The sequence below is a fragment of the Nansenia antarctica genome (assembly GCF_963989245.1).
Source record: "Nansenia antarctica genome assembly, chromosome: 5".
Lineage (NCBI taxonomy): Eukaryota > Metazoa > Chordata > Actinopteri > Argentiniformes > Microstomatidae > Nansenia > Nansenia antarctica.
The window spans coordinates 32,173,183-32,200,344 of NC_137690.1; the positions used below are offsets into that span (position 1 = coordinate 32,173,183).

Sequence of the window (27,162 nt, forward strand, 5' to 3'; positions counted from 1 at the left end):
TGTGGCACGCATACGCTCACTCTCACACACACACACACACCCCTGACTCCCATCCCTCTCCCCTCCTCCCCCCCCCTCCCCCCCCCCTCCCCCAGGGGGGACCTGGGCGGCACCAGAACCCTGCAGAAGAAGTGGACCACCTTCCAGAAGGCCCGTCTGGTGTGTTCCCTCCCCGAGCGTCACGTGACCTTCAACAGCCTGCGGGCCGTGTTCACCCTGCCAGGCCCGGACTGGCGCTCCACCTCCTTCTACGGGATCTTCCACGCCCAGTGGTGAGTCACCAACCCCCCCCCCCCCCCCCCCCTTAACTCCCTCCTCACCCCCCCCCCCCACCCACCCCCTGCCCTGCCCAGAGGGGGAGCGAAAGAAAGCACTCGTGTCAGAAGAAGAAGGAAAAAAACATGTTTTTCTCTAACGTTCGACCAGCCCAGCACAACCCGCAACGCCCCGGTCATGTTTTCTTAGCTTCTGAGTCAACTTTTCCTGCTTTTTCTTTTGAGAAGATCGTTTCTAGCTCTCTACGTCCACACACACCGTGCGAAAAAAGACTTGGGGCTTTTGAAGTAGAGCAAACAAGCTCCTACTGATCCTGCCCGTGAACCGCTGGTCGATGATGTGAATTATTGAAAGAAGGATTATATAAAAGCGCCTTGTTTTACACAGTGTAAAGTCAGGCGGTTTCTTAACCCTGAAAGTCAGGGGGTTTGGAGAGTGGAATATTATGTGGTTCAGTCGTGTTTCAATAGGCCAAGACTCTTCCTAAACTCAAGGAATTCTTTGATATTCAGTTGGAAGTGTTTTTGACGGGAGATTTGGCCACAAGTGTTTTTTTGACCTTTGGATTTGGATTCATATGTTTCTCCTAGCCCATAAATTACTAGTGAACTATCTGTTCAATAGAAAAACACAAAACACAAACTATCCCTTCAATAGAAAAACACAAAACACAAAAACTCAAACTCTCACTCCTGTGAGAATGAACGATGTGTAATCCGACCGCCATCTTGCGTCCTCTCTCCCCATCCCCCCTCTCTCTCTCCCCCTCCCCCCTCCTCCCTCTCTCTCTCCCCCTCCCCCCAGGGGTGACGTAGACGTGTCAGCCGTGTGCCTAGTACCAGATCGGGGAGGTGAAGAAGGTGTTTGACGGGCCTTACAAGGAGTACCGGGAGGCCTCCCAGAGATGGGGACGCTACACTGGCACCGTACCCAGCCCACGACCTGGAGCGGTGAGGGAGGAGGGAGGGAGGAGGGGAGGGAGGAGGGGAGGGAGGGAGGGAGGAGGGGGGAGGGAGGAGGAGGGAAGGAGGGAAGGAAGGAGGGAAGGAGGGAAGGAGGGGGGGAGGAGGGAGGGAGGAGGGAGGGAGGGAGGAGGGAAGGAGGGGGGGGAGGGAAGGAGGGAGGAGGGGAGGAAGGGGAGATAAACAGGGGCGTAATGGTGCAATGGAGAGAGAGAGTTTTTTTTCTGTTGTTTATCCATCCCCCCTCCTCCCCTCCCTTCAGAGGAAGTGAAGGAAGGAGGGGGGGAGGGGGGGGAGAGGAGATAAAGAGAGGGGATAATGGTGCTAATGGAGAGAGAGCGAGAGAGTGTGGAAAGGAGGTTTGTAGGAAAGTGCATTTCGAGTGAAGAAAGGAGGGGAGGAGGTAGACTAATAGAGTTAGAGAGAGAGGGGGGGGAGGGAGGGAGGGAGGGTGGGAGGGGGGGTAGACGAGTGCGCCCACGGCCAACAAGCCACGCCAGACAGCCTGTCACATGACTGACCATGTTCTGTCTCTCCTTCCACTGTCCTCTTTTCTCTCTGATCTCTCTCTCTCTCTGTCTCTCTCTCTCTCTCTGTCTCTCTCTCTCTTTCTCTCTCTCTCTCTCTCTCTCTTCCTCTCCCTCTCACTCTCTCTCCCTCCCTCCCTCCTCTCCCTCCCTCTTCTTCTTTTTCTGGTGTGTCTGTCTCTCCCCCTGTCTCTTCTTCTCCTCCTCCTCCTTCTTCTTCCCTCTCTTCTTCTTCTCCTCCTCCTTCTGCAGTGCATCACCAACTGGCACAGGGAGAACGGGTACAACAGCTCCCTGCAGCTGCCAGACGCCACGCTGAACTTCGCCAAGAAGCACCCCCTGATGGAGGAGAAGGCTCAGGCGCGCCCCCTGCTGCTCACCAAGGGCGTTAACTTCACGCGGCTGGCGGTGGACCGCGTGGTGGCCCTGGACCAGCGGCCCTACAACATGCTGTTCATAGGCACAGGTACGCACCAGCGCACGCACACGAGGGAACGGAGGACGGACGGGTGTGATTGCACACAGACACACAGACACACACACAAAGACACATGCATGTGCGCATGCACACACACACACACACATACACACACAGACCTAGCCCAGACCTAGCCTAGTTAACCCTGAGACCCTCTAGCCCAGACCTAGCCCAGACCTAGCCCAGACCTAGCCCAGACCTAACCCAGACCTAGTCCAGACCTAACCCAGACCCAACCCAGACTTAACCCAGACCTAACCCAGACCTAGCCTAGTTAACCCTGAGACCCTCTAGCCCAGACCTAGCCCAGACCTAGCCCAGAAACTAGTCCAGACCTAGTTCAGATAACTCTGTGTCGTCCAATGCGAGAGGTGTCATTGGTTAAAAACTGCAGCCTGTTACACGCAAACACACACACACACACACACACACCACACACAAGCACATACACACACAAGCCTCCAGGTGGTCGTTGATCAGAATGCGGGCACTGTTCCAAGATCATCGTAACCCTGTCTATGGTTATTTATGGTGTCTGTGGTGGGCGGGGGGTGAAGACACAGGGGGGGGAACACACACAAACTGACCTGAGAGCAGCCTCGTACCACTCCTCCCTACTCCCCATACTGAACAAGGCATTAGTATTACAGTTGTTGGCTTTACAGTTTTTCACTAGTGCTTTAAACACTAGAACAGCCGTGCCGTTTTTACCTACTCAAAGAGCCGCCTCTACAATGCTCAAGCTGCTATTTACACACAACGACCACTAGTTGGCCGCTTGTAAATTAGCCTGCTTTCTACACAGAAAAACTACAGAATAGCTTTATATTAGCTTATCATGATGTGATTTTGAAAATGTAAGGATACTGGGTGGTAGAACGCACATATCTAGGAAAAGCCATGAAAGGAGGGTCCTGAAATTTGATCGAGTGCAAAGATATAAAATGTTTCTTTACTCACAGGGGTCAAATGACAACGTGGCTGTTCTAGTGTTAACACGTTTAGTCAAAGCATAGCTCATTTTCTCTTAACTCTTAACACAAATCCAAAAACTCACACACAAAACCCTAAACTCCACAAATCTCTTGCAAAAGCAAACACTGCATTAAAAATTATGTTATGTCTTCTCAAAATGAAATGTTGTCGTCAAATGACACGCACACACACCATCAAATGAATAGACACTTGTAAGAACCTGTTGAACACTGATGTACACAATGGAAAACACTATGACCAGCGGAACACAGTACTATGATAAGATTATCAGAAGGCCTTTTGCATTTTCAGTGTTACACTACATACATACAGTAGCCTGTTATAAACTGTTATGTTTTCATACTCAAATATAAAACACACAAATACAAGAATATCATGTTTTTTTTAATTCTGAAAAACTGTACAATCAGTAATGACAGTTGGACAAAGGTGATTTGGCCCTTTTATTGCTAAAGCTCTGATTGCTAATTGAGAAGCAATAGGTGTTTGCCCATATGAGAAGTGTGATTGTGTGATTGGTGGTTTGAGTTAAGTCGTGTTTTCTATGTGAACACAAGAGATTTTATCAAGGAAGATTGTGCCAAATGTAAAGAATTGTATTCAGTGTTTGTTAACTGTGTGGTTTAGTGAAATGAGTGATAAGCAGTAAGTGTTTGTCATTGTGAAGAATTGGTGTGAGATAAAACACACCAGTTCCAGGTTCTGATGTTAGTGTTAAAGCGATGGAGAAAAACTGGAACACCGAGCGACTGCCTCTCTTAGCCATTCGGATCACTGCCCCCCCCCCTCTCCAACAACCCCCCCCCCCCCCCCACACACACACACACACACACACACACACGCACACAACGCCTACTGTCCTGCCTCACAGCTACAGACTCAACGGGGCCCCCTCTTGGCACACAGACACGCACGTTCCGCCAACCGGTGGCGGGGGGGGCTTGATCAGCTATTAAGTGCTGCGTGGTGACAGCTGAGGGTCCGTGGGGGGGAGGGGAGGAGGAGGGAGGGAGGAGGGAGGGGAGGGGGGGAGGGAGGAGGGGGGGGGGGGGGAGGAGGGGGGGGGGGGGGAGGAGGGGGGGGGGAGGAGGAGGAGGAGGGGAGGGGGGGTTCTGGACGAGGCCCCAGCGCCGCACGGCCGAGGGAGCATTAGACCCAGGGAGAACATGATCTGTCTGTCTATCTGTCTGTCTGTCTGTCTGCCTGCCTGCCTGCCTGTCTGCCTGCCTGCCTGCCTGCCTGCCTGCCTGCCTGTCTGTCTGTCTGCCTGCCTGCCTGCCTGTCTGCCTGTCTGTCTGCCTGTCTGTCTGACTGTCTGTCTGTCTGTCTGCGTGTCTGTCTGTCTGTCTGTCTGTTGTTGTAGATTAATAATGAGACTCAAGATAGGAACTTGCTTTAAATCTAGGTATAATATTTATTTAAAAAAATGATCTTTCACAACTCGAGTTGGGACAGTCAAATCAACCTCTCAATGGGAAGCTTTCAAAGACTGCCACCAAACTTTCACATTGTACATTTGATATTGTCAACATAGTCACAACATTGAGAACGAGTCTGCACTCCATCACTGTCCACGAACACAAGGCCCTCAACTAGGGCTCTGTGTTCATAAACAGGACAGCCAACCAGGGCTCTGTGTTCATAAACAGGACAGCCAACCAGGGCTCTGTGTTCATAAACAGGACAGCCAACCAGGGCTCTGTGTTCATAAACAGGACAGCCAACCAGGGCTCTGTGTTCATAAACAGGACAGCCAACCAGGGCTCTGTGTTCATAAACAGGACAGCCAACCAGGGCTCTGTGTTCATAAACAGGACAGCCACACTCTCAACAAGCCTACAGGAATGACTCCACTGTTCCACTCTGTGTGAACATGAATAGACCATGCATACATCCAATACATACATGTTAGAATCCTTTACAAGATGCAGTATAGAGCATTATGAACTGCCATACATGTGAAATCCATTACACTGTCTGTCTGTCTGTCTGTCTGTCAGCCTCGCTGTCGCTGTCGCTGCGTGTGTGTGTGTATGTGTGTGTATGTGTTGAGTGCAGTGTGTATGTGTTGAGTGCAGGGTCTTTCACATTATCCATGACAGTCCCGCTGTCGTCAGGGCAGGGAGGCAGGGCACACACACACACACACACACACACACACACACATACACACACACAAAGCACATCTCGGCACACGTCAGATCACCACATGACGCTCCAACACTCAAGGTCACCCATCCCGTTTGTGACATTGATCACACAATACCCATACACACACACACACACACACACACACACACACATCCTATTATCCTGATCTGGTACTCATCTCTTCCCTCTCTCCCTCCTCCTCTTTCTTCTTTCCTCTATGATCCCTTTCCTCTTGCTTTTCTTTCCTCTCCTCCACCCCCCCTCCCCCTCTCTCTCTCTCTCTCCTCCTCCACCCCCCCCTCCCTCTCTCTCTCTCCTCCACCACCCCCTCTCTCCCCCCCCCCAGGGGAGGGCTGGCTGCAGAGGGTGGTGGTGGTGGGCAGTGAGGCTCATGTGATCGAGGAGGTGCAGCTGTTTGAGTCTCCTCAGCCGGTGGACAGCCTGACCATCTCACACACCAAGGTACCACACACACACACACACACACACACACACCAATGTACCATACACACACACACACACCAAGGTACCCTACACACACACACACACACACACACACACACACACACACACCAAGGTACCATACACACACACACACACACACACACACCAAGGTACCATACACACACACACACACACGCACACACACACACACACCAAGATACCATACACACACACACACACACACACACAGACCAAGGTACCATACACATACACACACACACACACACACACCAAGGTACCATACACACACACACACACACACACCAAGGTACCATACACACACACACACACACACAGATGCATGGGCACACACACACACACACACACACACACACCAAGGTACCATACACACACACACACACACACACACACACAGAGGGGCACACACACACACACACACCAAGGTACCATACACATACACACACACACACACACACACACACACATATGCATGGGCACACACACACACACATCTCACACACCAAGGTACCATGCACACACACACACACACACACACACACACACACACACACACACACATCTCACACACCAAGGTACCCTACACACACACACACACACACACACACAGAGGGGCACACACACACACCAAGGTACCATACACACACACACACACACACACACACACACACACATATGCATGGGCACACACACACACACACATCTCACACACCAAGGTACCACACACACACACACACACACACACACACATCTCACACACCAAGGTACCCTACACACACACACACACAAACATGGGCGCACACAGACACACACACTCAAACACGCACAGGCGCACAGGCACACACACACATGCACAGACGCAAAGCCTCAAACACACACACACACACACACACATCTCCCATGCCACGTCATCACTCTGTCCGCTGGGCGTGCAGATAGTGATGCTTATCTCATTACAGCAGCAGGCCCTGGCCTCATAACAGCTCTGTCAGACCAGAACCCAAACACAGGAGGACCAGAACACAAACACAGGAGGAGGCGGGACAACAACATGTTATTGTAATCAGGAGTGATTATCCCATTATCCTACTGCCCTCTGACTCATCTCTCCATCTCTCTCTTTTCTCTCTATCTCTCTCTTTTTCTCTTCTCTCTCTCTCTGACTTTCCTTTTTTCTCTCCATTTCTCTCTCTTTCCCTCTCTCTCTCTACCTCCCTCTCTCTCCCTCTCTCCCTCTCTCCCTCTCCCTCCCCCTCTCTCTCTCTCTCCCTCCCTTCCCCTCCCTCCCTCTCTCCCTCCCTCCCTCTCTCTCCCTCTCTCCCTCTCTACCTCTCTCTCCCTCCCTCTCTCCCTCCCTCCCTCTCTCCCTCTCCCTCCCCCTCCCTCCCTCCCTCTCTCTCTGTAGAAGTACTTGTACATTGGCTCCCGTTCGGAGGTCCTCCAGCTGCCCTTGGCCAACTGCAGCCGCTACCACTCCCAGCCAGACTGCCTCCTGTCCCGAGACCCCTACTGCGCCTGGGACAGCGACGGCCGAGCCTGCGTCCGCATCGACCTCCACCGCGGGTGAGCATGGCCCCACCCTCATCCCCCCTCCCCTCCCCTTGCCCCTGTTCAGTGGGCCGGGTCAACCCCTAGCAATGACACGGCCTCTCGGTTTTCAAACGCGTCGGAAAACAGAACAGGTCCCGCGTGGTCTCGGGGTGGTAGAGCGTGGCTCGGTGTCGCTAGGCTAGCCAAGGAGAAGGTTGTAGCTTCGGTATCGTCGTAACCTCGAAGCGGAGGGCCCTGGATGAACTCTTGAAGTCGCTCTGGATCAAAAAGAATCTGCTAAACGGTGTTCTATTATTAAATATAGATGATGTATTCATATCTGTGACCCCCTCTCCCTGCTCCTTCCTGTTTCCCCCCAGGTCCACTTCCTCCCTCTCTCAGGACCTCACTTTGGAGAGGTTCAGCCGGGGCAAGGCTAAGTTTGACAAGCCCGTCTCCATCCCCAGCCCTGGTGAGTACCGCTGGACTGAGGGCCCCTGGTGGCCGTCGCTGGTCACTACAGTCAGTTCTGTTACTGTAATACGAATAAGAATAAGAATAAGAATAGGAATGCAATTTAGCTGATGCTTTTATCCAAAGCGACTTGAATTGTCATGGCTTATTAGGTTGATGATGATGATAATAATAATATTGTATTTATTATATTTGACTATTATATGTATAGTATAGTATTATAATAATAATAATAATAATAATAATAATAATAATAATAATAATAATAATAACTTTTATTTGTATGGTACTTTTCCTGCAAACGTTGCAGCTCACCCTAACCCTTTAATCATTATATAATCATAATTAATTAATTATTTGTTCATTTAAAGGCAATATTAAAAAGATGGGTTTAAATATTTGCTGAGGTTGCATCCCTAATGTAAACTGGCAGTGCATTCCACAATCTGGGTGCATAAACTGAGAATGCAGCCTCACCAAATCTCTTCTTTTATACATGTGGTACACAGAGAAAACCAGCATCAGAAGACCTGATAGATCTAAAGGTCTTTCAGATATTCTGGTGCTGTGCCAGTGAGAGCTTTATAAACAAGCAGAAGGATCTTGAAATCTATTCTGAACTTAACAGGAAGCCAGTGTAGAGTCTCTAAAATAGGAGTTATATGAGCTTGTCTGCTTGTTTTGGTTAAAACTCTTGGGCTAATTGCAGCTGGCCAATAGCTTTCTGAGAGAAGATCCAAAAGGATACTGTTACAATAGTCCAAACGTGTAATAACAAAAGCATGCATTAACACTTCTGCATCAGCTTGCTGGAGAAAATGTCTAACTTTTGCAATATTCCGTAGATGATCAAAAGCATTTCTAGTGGTAGATTTGATGTGAGGCTCAAAGCTTAAGTCAGAATCTATAATCACACCAGGATTCTTAGCTTCATGTTTGCAAAGCAAGGTTCCCATCGTATTCAATATTATTATATACTGTATGAAATAAAATGTATTTTGCCTTTCATAGCAGACAGATAGATAGACAGTTGAAGTTAGAACTTGGAGAAAACAAGATTTTCTTAAAGCAAGTAAAATATATCTTAAAACTAGTGCAGTCAGACAAAAAACTGCATATATTGCCTTGATTTAAGATTTATCGTTACTTAGATTTACTTTTTGCAGTGCAACATCACTAACACACACACCCCTCCCCCTCTCTCTCCCTCCCCCTCTCCCCCCCTCCCCCCCTCTCCCTCCCTCCCTCCCCCCTCTCCCTCCCCCCCTCTCCCTCCCTCCCCCTCTCTCTCCCTCCCCCTCCCCTCCCCCCCCCCCCCCTTCCTCCCTCCCCCTCTCTCTCTCCCACCCTCCCCCCCATAGACCTCTCCAGGATGCGCAACGTGACGGTGGTGGTGGGCTCGGACATGGTCCTTCCCTGCACCCTGGTGTCCAACCTGGCCCGGCCCTCCTGGCTCCTCAATGACCGCGAGCTGCCCCTGGGCAATGACAGGGAGGACGGGGGGCCCCGCTTCGACCGCACCCTGAAGGCCCTGGTGGTCCCCGAGGCGGGCCAGGCCCAGGCGGGCCGCTACGTCTGCTACTCCGAGGAGCAGGGGGTCAAGTTCCAGACGGAGCGCTACCAGGTGGCCGTGGTGGCCAGCGCCCCCGTGTTCATGGAGGCCCGGGCTCCCGACGGCAGCATGGGTCTGTTCTGGGTGCTGGTGATCACCCTGGGGGCCGCCTGCCTGCTGCTCCTGGTGGCCGCCCTCTACCTGCGGCGCCGTCTGAAGCTGGCGCTGGGGAAGGGGGCCGACATGAAGCCCCTGGAGAGCACCCTGGTGTACCCCATCACCCTGCCCAAGGAGCCGCCGGCGTTCGTGCCCAGCAAGATGCCCACGGACGAGGACCGCTTCTGGGAGACGGGCGCCAACTACTACTACTCGGACGGCTCGCTGAAGATCGTCCCCGGCCACGCCCTGTGCCCCAGCGCCGCCAGCTCGGCGTCCCCCCCCCCCCAGCGCCATCCCGGGCCAGCCCATCCACTCCCCGAGCCGGCTCAGCCTCACTAACATCCGGGGGTCCGGGGGTAGCAACGGCTACATCCGCCTCAACCTGAGCTCGGCGGGGGAGGAGAGGGCCGGCGGGGGCGGCGGTGGAGGAGGAGGAGGGGGGCTTCTGGGCGGGGGCGGGAACGACTACGCCAGCCCCTTCAAGGAGGAGCTACGCCGTACCCTGCAGCAGAGGAGCGTGCTGCCCGACGCCAACCCAGAAGAGTCCTCTGTGTAGGGAGGGACACACACACACACACACACTCCACCCCCAAGTTTTGGATGAAGAAGAAAAAAAAAGAGCAACTAACCTACCTCCCTCCTTTTAAGAGGACGCCTCTCTCTCTCTCTCTCTCTCTCTCTCTCTCTCTCTCTCTCTCTCGGTCTCTTTCTCTAGAGAGAGACTCCACTCTCCACTCTCTCCCCCATGCTCTCTCTCTCTCTCGCCAATGCCTGTTTGGCTCATTCTGTGATGACGGACGTTTTTAGCAACACAGCATGTCAACAACACTCCAACCGCTCTCCAAGCATCCCTCCCCTCCTGTAATTATTGTGTTTCCGGGACGCCACACACGCTCGACCGTTTCCAACCTTTCTTCAGCAAAAACTAAAAACGGAAAAAAAAACTAAACAACATTTCGCTTTTCACTGTGCAAAATCTCAAGCTGTGTACATTTCTGTATTTAAAGACAATTGAACGCAGAGGACGACACCTCGAGCATGGCAGTCAAACTAAAGGAAGTATGTTTTTTTTCCTCGAGGGGGGGCTTCACGTCTTAACGATAAGAGTGGACCGCGGAAAACGACGACAAGGTTTTAGCCCCGGCGGGTGCTGAACCGATGAGCAAGCACGACTGACTAAAAAGATTGGACTTTTGCTTGCCTTTGTTTTTTTTCTGTTCCGCCGAGACGTTTTCGAGCTTTGTGCACTTAAAAACAGGACAATGGGACCGGGAGTTTTGTATTTTGTGAGAGAGAAAAGAGAGCTGGAGTCACTGACATACACGTCTAATCTCAAAGCAAGACGACAATCACGTTCCTCTCTCAGGGGGGAGTGAACCTGGGAAGGGAAAAAAGGAGAGAAGATGAAGAGAAGAGAGAGAACATTTAAGTGAGCTTTGTGTTTTTGAAAAGACACCGGGGGGCTCGAAATGAAGGACAGAACTCTCGCTCTTTCTCTTTGCTCGATTTGTACTTTTTTCACGTTGTCCTTTTCCCGCAGCGAGAAAGTCTTCAACCCCCCTGCTGCGTTCATATGTTGTGTTTGGTTTAAATTAAGACATTTCTATATGTGTTCTTTTTTTCTATGTCTTACAGACTATGGAAGGGAGAGAGAGAAAAACATGGTGACCAATGGCTTTACCCCTCTTGTGAATTAGAATGTGGGGAGAAGCACTTACACACCCCCTTCTATCCCTGCACAAAACAGATATACCCCCCCTCCTCCTCCTCCTCCTCCTCCTCCTCCTCCCCAATAACCTTAACAGTTAGTGGATTACTCCTTTCACAACGACTTACAATAGCAATCAACCATGCAACACATCCGGAGTCGTCGGGAATGTTTTTAGTGAAACCCATTCTGATGCGCTTCCTTTCCCCGGCGGTGAGGAGGTCGGTAGTCACGGAGCGCTCGGATTGGGCAACGTTCCATAACCGGGAGCCGCGACCTGCCCCAGCACATTTAGGACAACAGACCAAAACAAAAACGTCTAAGAGGAGGTGATAGAAAGTTCATGAAGGGGATAGCACCGGGGGAATGTAGGTGACGCTCTCACTGAGGACCGTGTTGCGACTGCGGTGGATTGTCTCAATCAAGTGCTTTATGGTGTACGTGGTATGTCTGGGCAGAGAGGGGAAGGCTGGCCCAAAAAAAAAACAAGCTCTCTACCCCCCCCTGCTGCCACCCTGAATGCCAAACCTGCTGGATGTCGTAGTGTTAGTCGTGTTTCCTGGAAAAAGGGGGTGGAGTCACAGCACTGTACCAGGAAACCAGCCCCTTTCTTGTGTTTCCCCTAAGCCCCGCCCACCTCCCCGACCGACCGACGCCCAGAGGATGACCTGGAGCTACTGTGGACGCCGTTTGATGCAGAGACACATAGGGACACTGTAAACACACACGCACACACGCACGCACATACACACACGCGCACGCACACGCACACACACATACGCAAACACACACATATACACACAGATGTGCACACACACACACACATACTTACGCACACACACATACACACACACGCACGAACATACACACACGCACACATACGCAAACACACACATATACACACACATGCGCACACACACACACACACACACACACACACACACACTGCCTGTGCTGACGGAGGGATGAGGAAACGGAGATGGATGGATGTTCCTATGATGAAACCAGCGGCTCCAGACAGGAAACAATCAGAGGTATGACTCATCGCTCTCTCACACACGGTTGGGTTGATAGAGAGCATCATCATGTTCTCAACAGTAAACATAGAAGCTCACCAGAGCTACATGGGGCTGGTTTCCTAGACGCGAGATGATGCCTAGTCTGAGTCTGACTAAAAACATGTTGTTCTGTTTTCGATGGAGAACTCCAGTAGAAAGTGTGAGGTTGTAGTCCAGGACTAGGTGTGGTCAGCCTAGGAACACAGCCCACGTGTGTACTGCTTGTATCGTCTCTCATGTGTCCTCACCTTGCATCATGTAAACAGACCTATTCGGTTGTTAAGTCGTGACGTGTTTCCGGGTCCAACGTTGGCTGAGGCGCTCTCTTCGAAATGCCGCAGTAATAATAATAATTCATTATATTTGTAGAGCGCTTTTCCGAGGCTCAAAGAAGCTGACGATATGGGGAAAGTGCTGTGTCCCTTGTTGTATGAATAGATCCCAGTCTAAAAAACGATAGAACTGTTATTCTACCGCTTTAGTACACTGGTACTCTGGTGTGGGGAATGTTTTATTTGGACCCGGAAATTGCTAAACGTCACGCGTGACGTCAGACTTAACAACCGAATAGGAAGCTGTCAGGGAAGCGGCCTTGCTCTTTAGGACTGCTCAAGGACGAATACAGTATGTTCAGCCTCGCTAACCTGCTCCTCCTTCTCTGTCTGTCTGTCTGTGTTTGGTCTTACAGGGGGGGGGGGGCTGGTGTGACACGTCTGCAGGGACCAGAGGACCACATGAAGCGGAGGGGTGGGTGTGGGGGGGTGGGGGAGACCAGTCCTTCTTCTTCCACGTTGCAGAGCTAGACAGCTGAAGGGGATGTAGAATAATGGAAGCGATCCCTGGGTTCGAGAGGTACTTCACTTGGCCCTAATCAAGTGGTTCATCAGTGTTGCATGGATCCTCTGCAAAAATTGTACTGTACATCTTTGACACGGTCATCATTGTAAAAGTGCATCATGGTTTTTTGCAAAAACACTAATGTTCTCTTTTAAAAAAAAAAGAAGAAGAAAAATAGACAAAAAAGAAGAAGAAAACAAATTCTAATTTATGGTTAAAGAGTTGTTAAGGACGTTCATGGCTACATCTGCTTACCATGGTTACTGTTGCCGTGCTTCTTCACCTTTCCGATAAGCCAAAGTAGACTGCAGTTGCTTTTTTTGTGTTTTGTGTTGTAAAACTTTATTTAATATAATTTTATTCCACATCAATATTTAAGTTTCGACAGTCCGTCCACTTCACAGAACTGCTTTCATGTCGGCAACATCACTGCATAATACTACGGCTGGACTTCCTTCAGAGGGCGGAAAAAAAAAAAGCTTGAGGCGTCATTGACATCCTGTTTACATGTCAGTACTAATCTACTACAGCCTATCCCTGAAGGCCCAATAATTGACCAAAACGTTGAACTTTATCAAACCAACCAACCTCCACATAACCAAATAAGTAGCCCTGGATTCACACCAGAACAGAGTTTTTTAACTCAAAATACAGGAGCGTTCTGTTGGGTTCATATTGTAAATTATTTGTCTTCATTCTTCATTCTTTTCCAAGACATTATGGGCCGGTTTCCCAGATGGATTAAACCTAGCCCTGGACTAAACCACACCTTCTGTAGGACGTCTCCATTGTAGAGGATATGGAGTCTAGGATTAGCCTGGTTGTGTGTCTGGGAACACGGCCCTTAGTCTGACGAATGAAGGAGAACACCAGCCTCATTAAAGGGATAGGCTACAGCTGAATGTCTGCATGCCTGATGTATGTGTATTGATTCTGGATCTGCTTGTCAACAATAACAACAAGAACAACAACAACAACAACCAGTCCTCTCACCCAAGGCTTTAAAACTCTGCTGTTTTATCATCATGTTTTGTATTATTATATTCTCACAATTATAATTTTTCAGTTGCTCCTTTTTTGCTTTAAGTTGCAAAAGTTCCTCTGTTTGTTATTGCTCTTTTATGTTTGTTTTTTAAAGGATGTTCAGTAACTTATTTCGCTTGTACAAACATGTCGATATTTATTATCATTGTACATATGTCCTTATTTTTTATATGTGTATATATACATGAATAAAAGTAGAGATCTACTCAAACGGTGTATGTGTGAGCTTGCTGGGGGCCAATGAAATTGAGTTTGAAACCAAATCAAATCAGGTGAATGGTGTAAAACTCCCATTGTTTAAATCAAATAAAAAACGAAGGTCAAAACTGATTACATTCTACACAAAAAAAACCTGAGTGTGCATAAGCAAGTAAGTGAGGTAGTAGACAAAGTGAAGTGAAGTTGCAATAAAACATGAGATCAGATTATTGTTATTATTATTATTTGATTGTATTATATTTTATTGTATATTGTTGTTTTCAACAGCTGTGGCTTCACAATGTACATAGAACTAGACACAGTTAGCGCACTAGTGCGGGAAAAGGCTTATTATGGGTATAACATCACAATAAATATCACCCAAACTGAGTCCTGTAAGACAGACTTAGCCACCGATGAAGGCACTGGCTTGGTGCAGCTGAAAACAAACCCGACTGTCATCCTCAGTTTCAATGTATTTCCCTTTAAAGTGCATTAGGCCTACACACCACTGCCACAACACACTTTACAGCAGCGAGACGGAGAAATGAAGATGGAGAGAAAAGGCAATACTCAAACAATTTACAGAGTGGAAATTGAATGATGTGCTTTAATGACTCGATTCTCTCTCCAGTTTCACACCGTGTGCTACGATGCAGCGTTCATTTCTGCTCCTCTCTCTCTCTCTCATTTTCACGTGATGATGAATGCCTGGTGACAGGCAGCCATGAGGCCACCTGCTCCTGGTGTAGGAGACAGACTCAGCTGTGGAGAGAGTGGAGTGTGTGAGATGAGTGTGTGAGAGAGGAGTGTGAGAGAGGAGTGTGTGAGCGGTGTAGGAGACAGACTCAGCTGTGGAGAGAGAGGAGTGTGTGAGCGGGGTGTCCCGGCGGACAGCTGGGGCAGCTGCAACTGCTTTAAGAGAGAGGTAGGGAGAGAGAGAGAGAGAGAGAGAGAGAGAGAGAGAGAGAGAGAGAGGCAGGGAAAGAGAGAGAGAGAGAGAAAGGTAGAGAGAGAGAGAGAAAGAGAGAGAGGAAGGGAGAGAGAGAGAAAGAGAGAGATGTAGGGAGAGACAGAGAGAGAGGTAGGGAGAGAGAGAGGGGCAGGGAAAGAGAGAGAGAGAGAAAGGTAGAGAGAGAGAGAGAGAGAGAGAAAGGGAGAGAGAGAGAAAGAGAGAGAGGTAGGGAGAGACAGAGAGAGAGAGGTAGGGAGAGAGAGAGGGGTAGGGAAAGAGAGAGAGAGAGAAAGGTAGAGAGAGAGAGGTAGGGAGAGAGAGAGTGAGAGAGAGAGAGAAAGAGAGAGAGGAAGGGAGAGAGAGAGAGAGAAAGAGAGAGAGGTAGGGAGAGACAGAGAGAGAGGGAGAGGTAGGGAGACATCTGGCTTATCCGGACATCAGATAGTCTAAGAAATCCAAAACGAGAGCCTTTTTTTTTTTTTCCTGCAAGCAACCCTGGAGCTAAGTCCTTATAAACAGTATTTACGATACAGTCGGCTGTTCACACAAACGCTCCCCTCCCTTTCCACGTCGGTGGAGGTAAATAAACAATGGTTGGGTGTGTGTTGAGCGCAAACCTGTCTGATTGACAGATCGGACGTCCGGTGTGATTATCGGGTCAGCTGTGAGCAGATGGAGAGAAGAGACACGGAGGGACAGCTGTGTTTGTGTACGAGTGCTGCGCGACGGGCGGACCGGGCCGAGAGTCGGGAGAAGACCCATTTATCTTCCGTATTCGGCTGTATCGTTCAGCCTGTCTCTACCGAGTGAGTTCCTACACGTCTCACTGCACCGAAACGAAACATCCATTAGAACACAAAAGAATATTAGGCCCACTTGCCCCTTTTTAGAGCTCCCTCCCAAACAGTGACAGACAGGGCCCGCTGGCGGAAACAACTCTATAGCCTGCGGTTGTTTAGGGTCACAACCGCTAGAGGGAGACACACTTGCGCCGTCGATGTATCGCAAAGCTACCACCCGTCAATCAAAAACTCAGCTACCACCCCCTCAACCCCCCCCCACCCCTTAAACCACCCCCCAGTCAATTAGGTGGTGGGCCGAACGCGTTTTATGTGAAGTTTATCGATTTCCATCTATAGAGTACACAATGTTTAACATATGATATTAAGTAATTCTACTAAGTCTAATAAAATTTGTTGTCATCTCTAGTTATGTCGGAGATTTTCACAAACTTATTTTTTAATCGTCTGTCTGCTCAGGGACATCGCTGGTCGCTCTAGTTGATAAACCATTCGAGTACGGCTTCATTAGGACCCCGAAATGTAAACACTGGCTGTTAACCCTAGCAACTGACTGGATGTTAACCCTAGCAACCGCGGGGAAATAACGAGATGTGATGAATTATGGAGTGTTGTATGCATTTAACAAACCGAACGGACAATATTATAGCATTTTCAGATGCAAGTTGGACCAAATTTGTACATTGTTCTCTACAGTGGGTGAATCTTCACACTGCAGAAAGCCAAATTGCAGAAAGGGCTGTAAAAAAAATATAACCTAGTAGTAGACAGTTACATTCCAGATGTGGCAGCTAATATGAATGAATGAATGAATGAATGGTCTTTATTGTCATTAATATAGTACAGGTACCATACAACGAAATTTAGGAGGGGGGGCTCCCCTGGTGCTAGGAAAAAAAATACTAAAAACAAGAAGGGAAAAGAGCTGGTTTACATAAATAAAGGCTATATACACTATCCACTATACTATACTATACAAATAAAACACTGTGCTGTACTCTATGCTATGCTATAAATATCCTAACATTTCCTATCTCTGAACCTTATGTACCCGAGGGTTGTCATATTGCACATAGTATTATTGCACATTCATTTAAAGTGTCGCAGTTTGCAAGTTTGAAATGTTCACAGTTGTGTTTCAGTATTGCACTTGATTACAATCTAGTAGCTGCCATCAAATTGTCTAGATTGTCCAGGGCCTAGAACCTAGGTCTTTGCTGTGTTCAGGGCCTGAATGGCCCTAGAGTAGAAGCTGAGCTTCAGTCTATTTGTCCTTGCGGACATGGTCCTGAACCGCCTGCCCGAGGGCAGCCGAACAAAGTGTTCGTTCCCAGGGTGGGATGGGTCTCTGGAGATCTTGGAGGCCTTCCTGAGGCATCGTGTGTTGTACAGCTCTTCCAGAGAGGGGAGGGGGGCGCCGATGATCTTCTGGCCCGATCTCACGACTCTCTGTAGCGCTTTCCTCTCTGCGGCTTTGCAGCTGGAGAACCACTATAACCACAATATTGGCTACCATAGACAATGCTATATGCAGTATGCCAACATACGAAACATTGAAAGAGCCCGCAAGAGAAGGGGAAAATCAGTACAGGAGGCTGCAGGTGTGTTTTATAGCAATATAAGTTATTTATAAGAACAATATGATATAAACAAGCTAAGATTAATATGACATGATATGACATGAACATTATTAACAATATGATATAAACAAGCTAAGATATGACATGAACATTATTAACAATATGATATAAACAAGCTAAGATATGACATGAACAAGATATGAATAAGGCATCAATGGGTCAGGGTCAGCCCTGTCAGCTCAGGTCCAGAAGATGTGCAGTGCAGTCCAGGGCTGAGCATCTGGGGTTACCTGGGGAAACAGATTAGGAGAGTTGTAAATAAACTAGGCTATAACTTTGGAAGCATTACTATTACAATGCATAGAGTATCATATGTCTCTCTCTCTCTCCCTTCCCTCCCCCCCCCCCCCCCCCTTACAATGTAGTAGAAGCAGAAGGTCAAACTGAAAATGATACACCACCAAAGCCTAGACTTCTCCGCTCAAAGACTACCACTACGTTCAGCCTAAATAAAAAAACACATCTTCTTCCCGCCCAGTGCATAATATGCAGACGGGACAAATATTTCAGTTTTAGAGCTTGTATACTGCTCCTGCAAAAAAACAAAATGTGTGAAAGGGAGATGCACATGCAAATCTAACAACCTACCATGTACAGACATGTGTCTGTGTTTGCACTGCGAAAACACACTAGTGTTATAAATGTTCTCTAAACACTTGAATCTTTGTCTAGTCTCGTCAATTATAGGCAAGGCAAGTGAAGATACATTTAGTCTTGGGTTTTGTCTTACCAGCTCACCTCGTAAAAGTGAGACGATTGACAATATCAAAAACATGCTTGCACACACATATACTGTAACATACTCACACACAAGATGAAAAAATCAACTAGTCTGTAGTTGTAGATCGATCATTTCACAAACGAAAGCAGATAGACAGCTTCGGCCCACCGCCTAAATGAAACACCCGTCAATCCAAAACTCCACTATCACCACCCCTACTCCCAAATGAGTGATACATTCTAAATGCATTTTTATAGACTAATAGGAATACTCTACTAATACTGGGTAGGGCCTCCCTTTGCTCTCAAAACAGCCTCAATTCTTCATGGCATTGATTCCACAAGATGTTGGAAGCATTCCTTTTGAGATTCTGGTCCATGGCGACATGATTGCATCACGCAATCCCTGAAGATTTCTCAGGTGCACTTTCAAGCTGTGAATCGCCGGTTCTTCTACCACATCCCAAAAGTGTTCTATTGGATTCAGATCCGGTGTGTCAAGGAAACATTCCCCACACCATTACACCACCTATACCAGCTTGGGCTGTACAGGTGTTCCTAATAAAGTGTTTGGTGAGTGTGATATATACTGTATGCTCTGTGTGTGTATATATATATATAATTATTTTTAGGTACGTGTGGTCAGGCAGAGCCTCACCTGTCATACTCCAATGAAAATGTTGCTCTTACGAAAAGTAAAAAGATAAAATAAAATAATAATATTCCAATAATTCGACATTTTCTCCGGCAAGCTGATGCAGAAGTGTTAATGCATGCTTTTGTTATTACCCGTTTGGACTATTGTAACGGTCTCCTTTCTGGTAGAAAGCTATTGGCCAGCTGCAATTAGTCCAAAATGCAGCAGCAAGGGTTTTAACCAAAACAAGCAGACAAGCTCATATAACTCCTATTTTAGAAACTCTACACTGGCTTCCTGTTAAGTTCAGAATAGATTTCAAGATCCTTCTGCTTGTTTATAAAGCTCTCACTGGCACAGCACCAGAATATCTGAAAGACCTTTTGCTAGCATATCAGCCCAATAGATCTCTCAGGTCTTCTGACGCTGGTTTTCTCTGTGCACCACATGTACAAAGTGAGGCTGCATTCTCAGTTTATGCACCCAGATTGTGGAATGCACTGCCAGTTTACATTAGGGATGCAACCTCAGAAAATATGTTCAAGTCAAGACTAAAAACCCATCTTTTAAATTTTGCCTAATAGTAGTGTTGTATCCGATACCGATACTAGTATCGGCATGGCCACCGATACGCACAAAAATGCTGGTATCGGTATCGGCGAGTACTAACAAATAATAACACCCGATACCAAACTCTTGTTCAAACGCAGCACGTTGCGTTTTTCTCAGCTTGTCTGCTATAGTAGCCTGACACAGCCTTCCTAACACAGACATGCCCAGACATGCCCAGGCATGCTCCTCTGCTGGAACGCTATTGGCCCAGAGCAGCTGCTCTCAACCAATGGCGTGGCAGCTTTTCACTATCGCGGAAAAACAAACACGCATGCTGAAAAACAAACACGCCCTGAGTACCAACCAGTGGGCTTTACTTGAAAAAGTAAACATCGTCCTGGCTCCATTCGAGGAGATTACGAAACAAATCAGCTTTAGCACCTCCATCGCGTCTGAAGTCGTCCCCACGGTGGTGGTACTGAAGCGACTGTTGACCCGAGAGACCGAGGAGGACAGCGGGATAAAAACAATGAAAGCAACCCTACTAGCGGCTGTCGACAAAAGGTTCCAGACCGTCGAGGAGGAGCCCCACTACTACTACGACTGTTTTATATCTTAAAGTTATTTTGTTTGTAAATGTTCACTTGCTGTTGCACTACTACTACGACTGTTTTATATCTTAAAGTTATTTTGTTTGTAATTGTTTACTTGCTGTTGCACTACTACTACGACTGTTTTATATCTTAAAGTTATTTTGTTTGTAAATGTTCACTTGCTGTTGCACTACTACTACTACGACTGTTTTATATCTTAAATGGCTATTGCACTGATTGGCATCTGTGAGAGCCACATTTCAGGGGTTGATTTTCTTGTTACCATACCAGGTAGACAATAAAAAAAAGTTCTATAGCATTCACTCTCTGTTGGTATTTTTTCCTGTTTTACAAAGGTTTTGAGCAGTGCCAGACTAAGTGTTAGCAATAATTTTACATCGAGGTGAGTATGCGGCTCAAAAAACATGTTTTTTTGTTTTGTTTTTTCAAACGCCGTGGTATCGGATCGGTACTCGGTATCGGCAAGTACTGCACGGTCAGGTATCGGTATCGGTATCGGGATAAAAAAATGGTATCGGAACAACACTACCTAATAGTTGGGGGCCTTAGGGATATTTTTGTGCAAATTTGTGCAAAAGCACAACATTTGGCCGAGATGTAGCTCAGAGTATGCTCTAATGATTTAGCCAGGGCGCCCGAGCCAACGACCACCGGGGTCGCAACGGCGGCCAAATCAATATGGCCGCCCTCCGAAAAAGGTTTCGGCTTTCAACTACCCGAAAGTGAGTTTTATCATAACTTTGATCTTTTTTTCAGTCTAAGTGAAATGCTATCAATATTGACCAAAGGTGTTTAGAATTTCAACAATATAATTATATCATAATCAGAATTAGACACATTAATTGCCAGGAAATATTTATATTGTCAAATAAACGATAGGATCCTTATAGGATCGCCCTCTACATGACTTTTGCAGCTGCAGTGGAGGAGAATGGTGCAGGCTTTACTGGCATCTGCAAGATGAGTCCAGTAAGGTTCCCAAGTCTTGGTCGTGGAGTCCCAGTACCAGCCCCAGTACCAGTACCAGTACCAGCCCCATGTACTGAACAGCTGGACAGAGGTTGCCTGGTTCCAGTAGAAGCTGGCCTGCAGCAGTGCCCTTTTGACATGCTCAATCAGTGCAGCTTAGGTGGGAGGCAGGTTCTCAAGGGACTTGGTACTGTTTGAGAAAAGCCGATGTCTGGCTTCATTTACTCGGCTGGAGCCAAAGCTCTTGCTGTGATGATGACCATACGCTGTACACTGTGTACACTGTGTATCCATGAAAATTCTGGATATATTATAATAATTGGCCAGATCATTTGGACCATTACTGCGCCATCGAGCACAACTACAGTGCTTGCTGCTGATATGTTTTTTTTTCTCCACATTCATGCATTTAAGAATGTCTGCCTTTGTGCCGCTGCGTAAAAGTCCTTGGTTGGAAATGCTGGGTGGCTCCCTCTGATTTTCAATCCTGAAGAATTCTGCCATGTCTGCATCAGGCTGGGATTAAAGGGAAAGGAATAGTTAGGTGAGTCATGTTGTGCTTGTGAATGCCATTATTATTTTTTGGGCTTTTGGGTCAGGTCGATTGGCAAATGTCAATGTCCTTGCTGTGACGTATTGTGTCGGTCTTGCAGGTGTGATGGGTGCCGCCAAATGCATTGTACTTCTGACATTGACATTCTTGGTTGCAGGTTGGCATCTTCTGTATTAGCTGCACAGGGTTTGAGGAACTCTGGACCATGGAGGACGATATCATTGAACACTCGTAAGGGTTCAGCAACAGATGTTGTGAGTCAGTTGGACGGGAAGGAGCCGTCAAATGTGTGGGCTCGTTGTAAGCAGTACTTGTGTAAAACCAAGGCGGCCCTCATCAACAGAATTGCCTCATCCTGAGCCAATTGTTCCTCTTAGCCACTTGTTCCTTGTTTGTGATGTAGGTTTCCCTCCCCTTCTGGTGTTCACTCTATTCAGGCAGATAGCTGAGGAGATGTTGCTTGAATGTTGTTGTGTGGGGTTCATAATCAGACACAAACACCTGCGTTCTTTCATAAGGTTCCTGTAGAGTTGCCGTAATAGGAGATTGTGAAGGAGGATCTGAATCCTCAACCAGAGCAACAATTTGTGCAATAGTTAGATGGTCAAAGGTTGTCCCCCACTCACGGTTAGATGCTTCACCTTCTGACACCCTGGCCTGGCAGTGTCATGAGATGCTTGCCGTTTTGCTGCATATCGCAACATGAGATAACATTTGGCATGTAGTACACACCTGCTGCGTGCACATCGGAAGCTTGTGTAACTAATCTACCAAGAAGCATTAAAAAGACATCAAGTAGACTACAAACAAAGCAAAACAAGAAAACAACACCAGAAAACAACCAATGTACAATTATAACCAACAACCAATATACAATTGTAAATATACGTTTGCGTTCGCCATCAGAAATCAAACTTTGCCGAATTTTTACTTTGGACGCAGCCATCGGCCGCAACGGAGCACCTTTCATTGATTACAAAAGAAACATTCCCTGGCTGACAGCAATTCCAGACGCAACGCAGACGCAACGCTCGATGGCCATAGTGGAGCCTGGGCGTTGACTTTCGTGGCATCTTTCTGCACGCGCGTTAACTTGAGTCTGCAATCGAAGCGGCAGGCGAGCGCTGATGGAAGAACCTGTGTTCACGCGAGCTGCAAGAACGTAGCAAGCAGTGGTTGCCAGATTGGGCTACTTTTGGTCACACTGGACCTGGCAACCACTGCTTGCTACGTTCTTGCAGCTCGCGTGAACACAGGTTCTTCCATCAGCGCTCGCCTTCCGCTTCGATTGCAGACTCAAGTTAACGCGCGTGCAGAAAGATGCCATGGCAGCTTTTAGACCGGTTGGGCTGGACATTGTCAATTCCGTCTGGCAACCGTGGTAGCAAATTATGTGCATACATTACAACATCGTATCTGGTAGCCTACTGGACTGGGTTGCACCAATTTGGCGTAAGTCATTATAAATGCAGGCATTTAGTAGTTACTAAACCCCTAGTTGTTACTAGCAAGTTTCAAACTAGTTGTTTACTAATTTCGATTGCACCACACAATCTTTTGTCAATCTTAGCTAGTAAATACTCAGTTTTTTTAGTAACTGTTTTTTGTTTCTCTACTGTAACATAACCAGGTACATTAATAATAATAATAATTAATAATAATTACAATTTACAATACAAATACAACAATTGGGGGTCCCTCAAAAAAAAATGGGCGCGCTGCGCTCGCACAAGATCAACCACCAAAGCCCTCATTCTGACCCAGGAAAAACCCTGGTATGTACTGTATAACATGATAGCCATCTATGAGCAATGCACTGTATATAAGATGATGACCAAGGGTCTTTCTGCTGCTGACCAAGGGGCTGAGTCCTGTTGATGGGGCCCATTTTTCTTTTAGAGTCTGTAGGCTACTGTATTTGTTTATTAAGATTTCATAAATATGATATATTGTCTGAATTATTTTCTTGTTTTATAAAATGTTAATTATTTTCATTTCTTGTGCTGGTTTATTATGAACAACATGTAAAATTGCAGGAAACTAGCACAAATAATTGGGTGGGAGAGAGGGGCCGCCGCTGCCAAAACGTGCACAGTTTTGGGTCGCTCCACCGCCAAAAAATCTCACTCCAAACTTTTGGTGAAACTTGGCAGCCCTGTCCATCCTTATGACTTGCACACAAGCATGAAGTCACACTACTGTAAACAGCTTTTTAAAATTCAAATTGTAACTGTCTTTAAGTTCACGAGGTCTGGCCCTCCCACATGCTCCCCGACATTCAAAATGGGTCAATATTGGATTTTTAATTTTTTTAAGTTATGGTCAAACTCATTTTCGGGGAGCCGCCATCTTGGAAATATGCAAATTAGGGGTCCAGACACACCCAATTATACATATAAGCATTCCAATGTGTTTCTAATGGCCAAGAAACATAAATAAGACACCAAGTTTTAATTTGGTTCAAAAGTTATAGCCAAAACCTTTTTCGGAGGGCGGCCATATTGATTTGGCCGCAATGGAGACCCCAGTGGTCGCTGGCTCGGGCGCCCTGGCTAAATCATTAGAGCATACTCAGAGCTACATCTGGGCCAAATTCGGTGCTTTTGCACAAATTTGCACGAACATAGCCTCATATAGCCCTAAGGCCCCCAACTATTAGTTAGTTGCGTTTATATGAATTTAACTGCAACTCATCCCTCTCTCACATGTTGTTCTGCATCTCTGACCACTTCCCTTCTGTGGGTGTTCAGTGACTTCTGTTGTTCTCAGAACTTCTCACAGCCTATTTATCAAAGTATTTTTGATAATGCTTCCTTTTCTCAGAAGTTGTTCTGCAGCTCAAACTACTTCCCTTCTGTGCTTGTGATAGAGACACACCTAAAAGTCAAGAGTTCTCATTTAAACAGACCAGTTTAACTCAGAAAGCAGAAGTCATTTCACACCTTCCAAAAAATTATGTTAGCTTTTGTTAAGGTGTGAGTGTGACTTTAGGCCATAATAAACAAAATTAATAAATTAACTCTTAAATTGTGTGTATGTATATACAGTATATATATATGTGTGTGTGTGTGTGTGTGTGTGTGTGTGTGTGTGTGTGTGTGTGTGTGTGTGTGTGTGTGTGTGTGTGTGTGTGTGTGTGTGTGTGTGTGTGTGTGTGCGCGTGGTTGATAGAGTCAATGCAAATTAGGATCAGGTGAGTATCAGGTAGTGCAGCTAGGGTTTGCTGTTCAAAAGTATTATCGCTTGGACCTAGACACTGTCTTGGTACGTGTCGGTCCGAGAGTGGTATGTTGAGACCTTGTGTTTATTTATATATTAAGTTTTGTCCTGTATACCTTGTGGATTATTGAAGTAAAGTGGCCTTTGCCTTTCAACTACATTATCGTTTGGTCTCCTCTCTCCTCCTGGGTCCTATATCACACAACCTCACACAGTACTGCTATCTTAACACACACCGTTGTGATGGTTACTGTCCCTGAAAGAAGTGTGAATTTGGGTTTAGATAATGTTAACAGTTAACAATCTCTCTGCACCCCAGTCCACTCAGAAGACCAGGACAGATGGTTATAAAAATATGTATTTATTATTGCTGTTTAAAAGAGGACAACACGTATAGGGTCTTATTTTTTATCTGACCTTTATTTAACCAGATAAAATCAGTTGAGAACAAATTCTCATTTTCAATGATGACAGGCCCCGGCAAGAATAAAAACAAACATTTAAACAGAAATACTCAGGGTCAACACAGAACAATTCATACAATACATGAGAATGGCAAAGACGGTGAAGATAAATAGAAAAAAATTAAATCAACTATCCTATATATCTATCTATCTAACTATCCTAGAAAGAGAGCGGGGGGTATGTGTGTGTGTGTGTGTGTGTGTGTGCGTGTATGTGTGTGTGTGTACGTGTGTGTGTGTGTGTGTGTGTGTGTGTGCGTCTCCCACATCCTCCCCAACCACAGTTCCTAATGGCGGCAGAGGGACTTCCCTCCCTTAGCTCTGGGGATGGCTGCCACTTGGGATAGCTGGGAAGGGTAGACACACACACTGTTCGGGGGTTGGTTCTCTGGGACACTGCTCCCACTAGACGTGACCTTGGTGACATCACCCACTGGTCCCACTAGACGTGACCTTGGTGACATCACCCACTGGTCCCACTAGACGTGACCTTGGTGACATCACCCACTGCTCCCACTAGACGTGACCTTGGTGACATCACCCACTGTTCCCACTAGACGTGACCTTGGTGACATCACCCACTGCTCCCACTAGACACAACCTTGGTGACATCACCCACTGCTCCGTGTCAGCAGCCACGGGAGGATGGGTCAGCTGGGCACCAACAACTGTAGGGTTTTATTACGTTCCTTCCTGGTTGGAGCTTAGCTCCAGTTGTGCAGGGTATAGCCTCGTAGTCTCTGATTCCCCTCCGTTGTCACCGCCTCCTCGTCTCCATCACCAAGGAACCCCTATGCCGCTCTCCCCAATACGAGCAGCATTCACAGGACGGGTACAAAGAAAACAATGTCTTGAATGTCTTGGTTCAGCTTAACAACAACAAAATAGTCCACCCTGCACTCAACTTCAAGGGAACACACAAACACTGGGCTTTTAAAGGAGGAATCAGCCTACCGCTATCCTGCTCTGCCAAGCAACAGCTGAGCCAAACCACCGCCCAATGAACTAGGTAGGCTCACACTGTGACAGGTGCAGTTGCCAAGCTATTGTTGAACATTTTTCTCAGATCATGCTTCAAGTGTTTGACAGAAACATGTTGATCTTCAACACACTCAACTACAGCCAAGATAGGTGGATTAATAATGCAGTGTTGTATTTTCAGTGAAACATTAAACATTAAAACCTGTTTAAGGTGGGACTGAAGCATTCTGAAATGTTGAATTTTAGAGGTGAATATTAACTGTAACTCATTTCTCTGGGAAGTTGTTCTCTATCTCAGACCACTCCCCTTCTGTGGGTGTGTGGACAGGGGCATGTTGCTGGAGGTGATGAGTTATTTATATTCAGACCAGACAACTACTCAACTGCTCTTAAGGGATTTCACACCTAAAAGTTAAAGACATTAAAAAGCATTCTGTTACGGTCACAGGTACATGGTGGGACACAGTGTTTTGGGCAGCAGGTCACTCTGTTATTTGTGTGGGTCAGACAAGTTAACGAAGAAGAAAAAAAAAGATTGGTATATTGTGGCTTTGGGCAAGACTTGAATTAAAAATGTAACTTAATAATAACCAATGGAGTTATTATAGTACTGCTTCAAAGTTTT

At 47.0% G+C, this 27,162-nt stretch overlaps 1 protein-coding gene across 1 annotated transcript in view; it reads left to right on the forward strand.

Annotated features, from left to right (window-relative positions):
• The window catches only part of sema4c (sema domain, immunoglobulin domain (Ig), transmembrane domain (TM) and short cytoplasmic domain, (semaphorin) 4C), a gene marked incomplete at both ends in the record, with an annotated part of 11,675 nt that extends 1,531 nt beyond the window's left edge, over positions 1-10,144 (forward strand). Inside the window, 9 exon segments of the mRNA XM_080531558.1 lie at positions 97-272; positions 1,081-1,111; positions 1,113-1,226; positions 2,018-2,231; positions 5,737-5,852; positions 7,279-7,436; positions 7,784-7,875; positions 9,239-9,864; positions 9,866-10,144. Coding sequence (XP_080387684.1) covers positions 97-272; positions 1,081-1,111; positions 1,113-1,226; positions 2,018-2,231; positions 5,737-5,852; positions 7,279-7,436; positions 7,784-7,875; positions 9,239-9,864; positions 9,866-10,144 — 1,806 coding nt within the window.
• Positions 10,145-27,162: the final 17,018 nt, after the last annotated feature.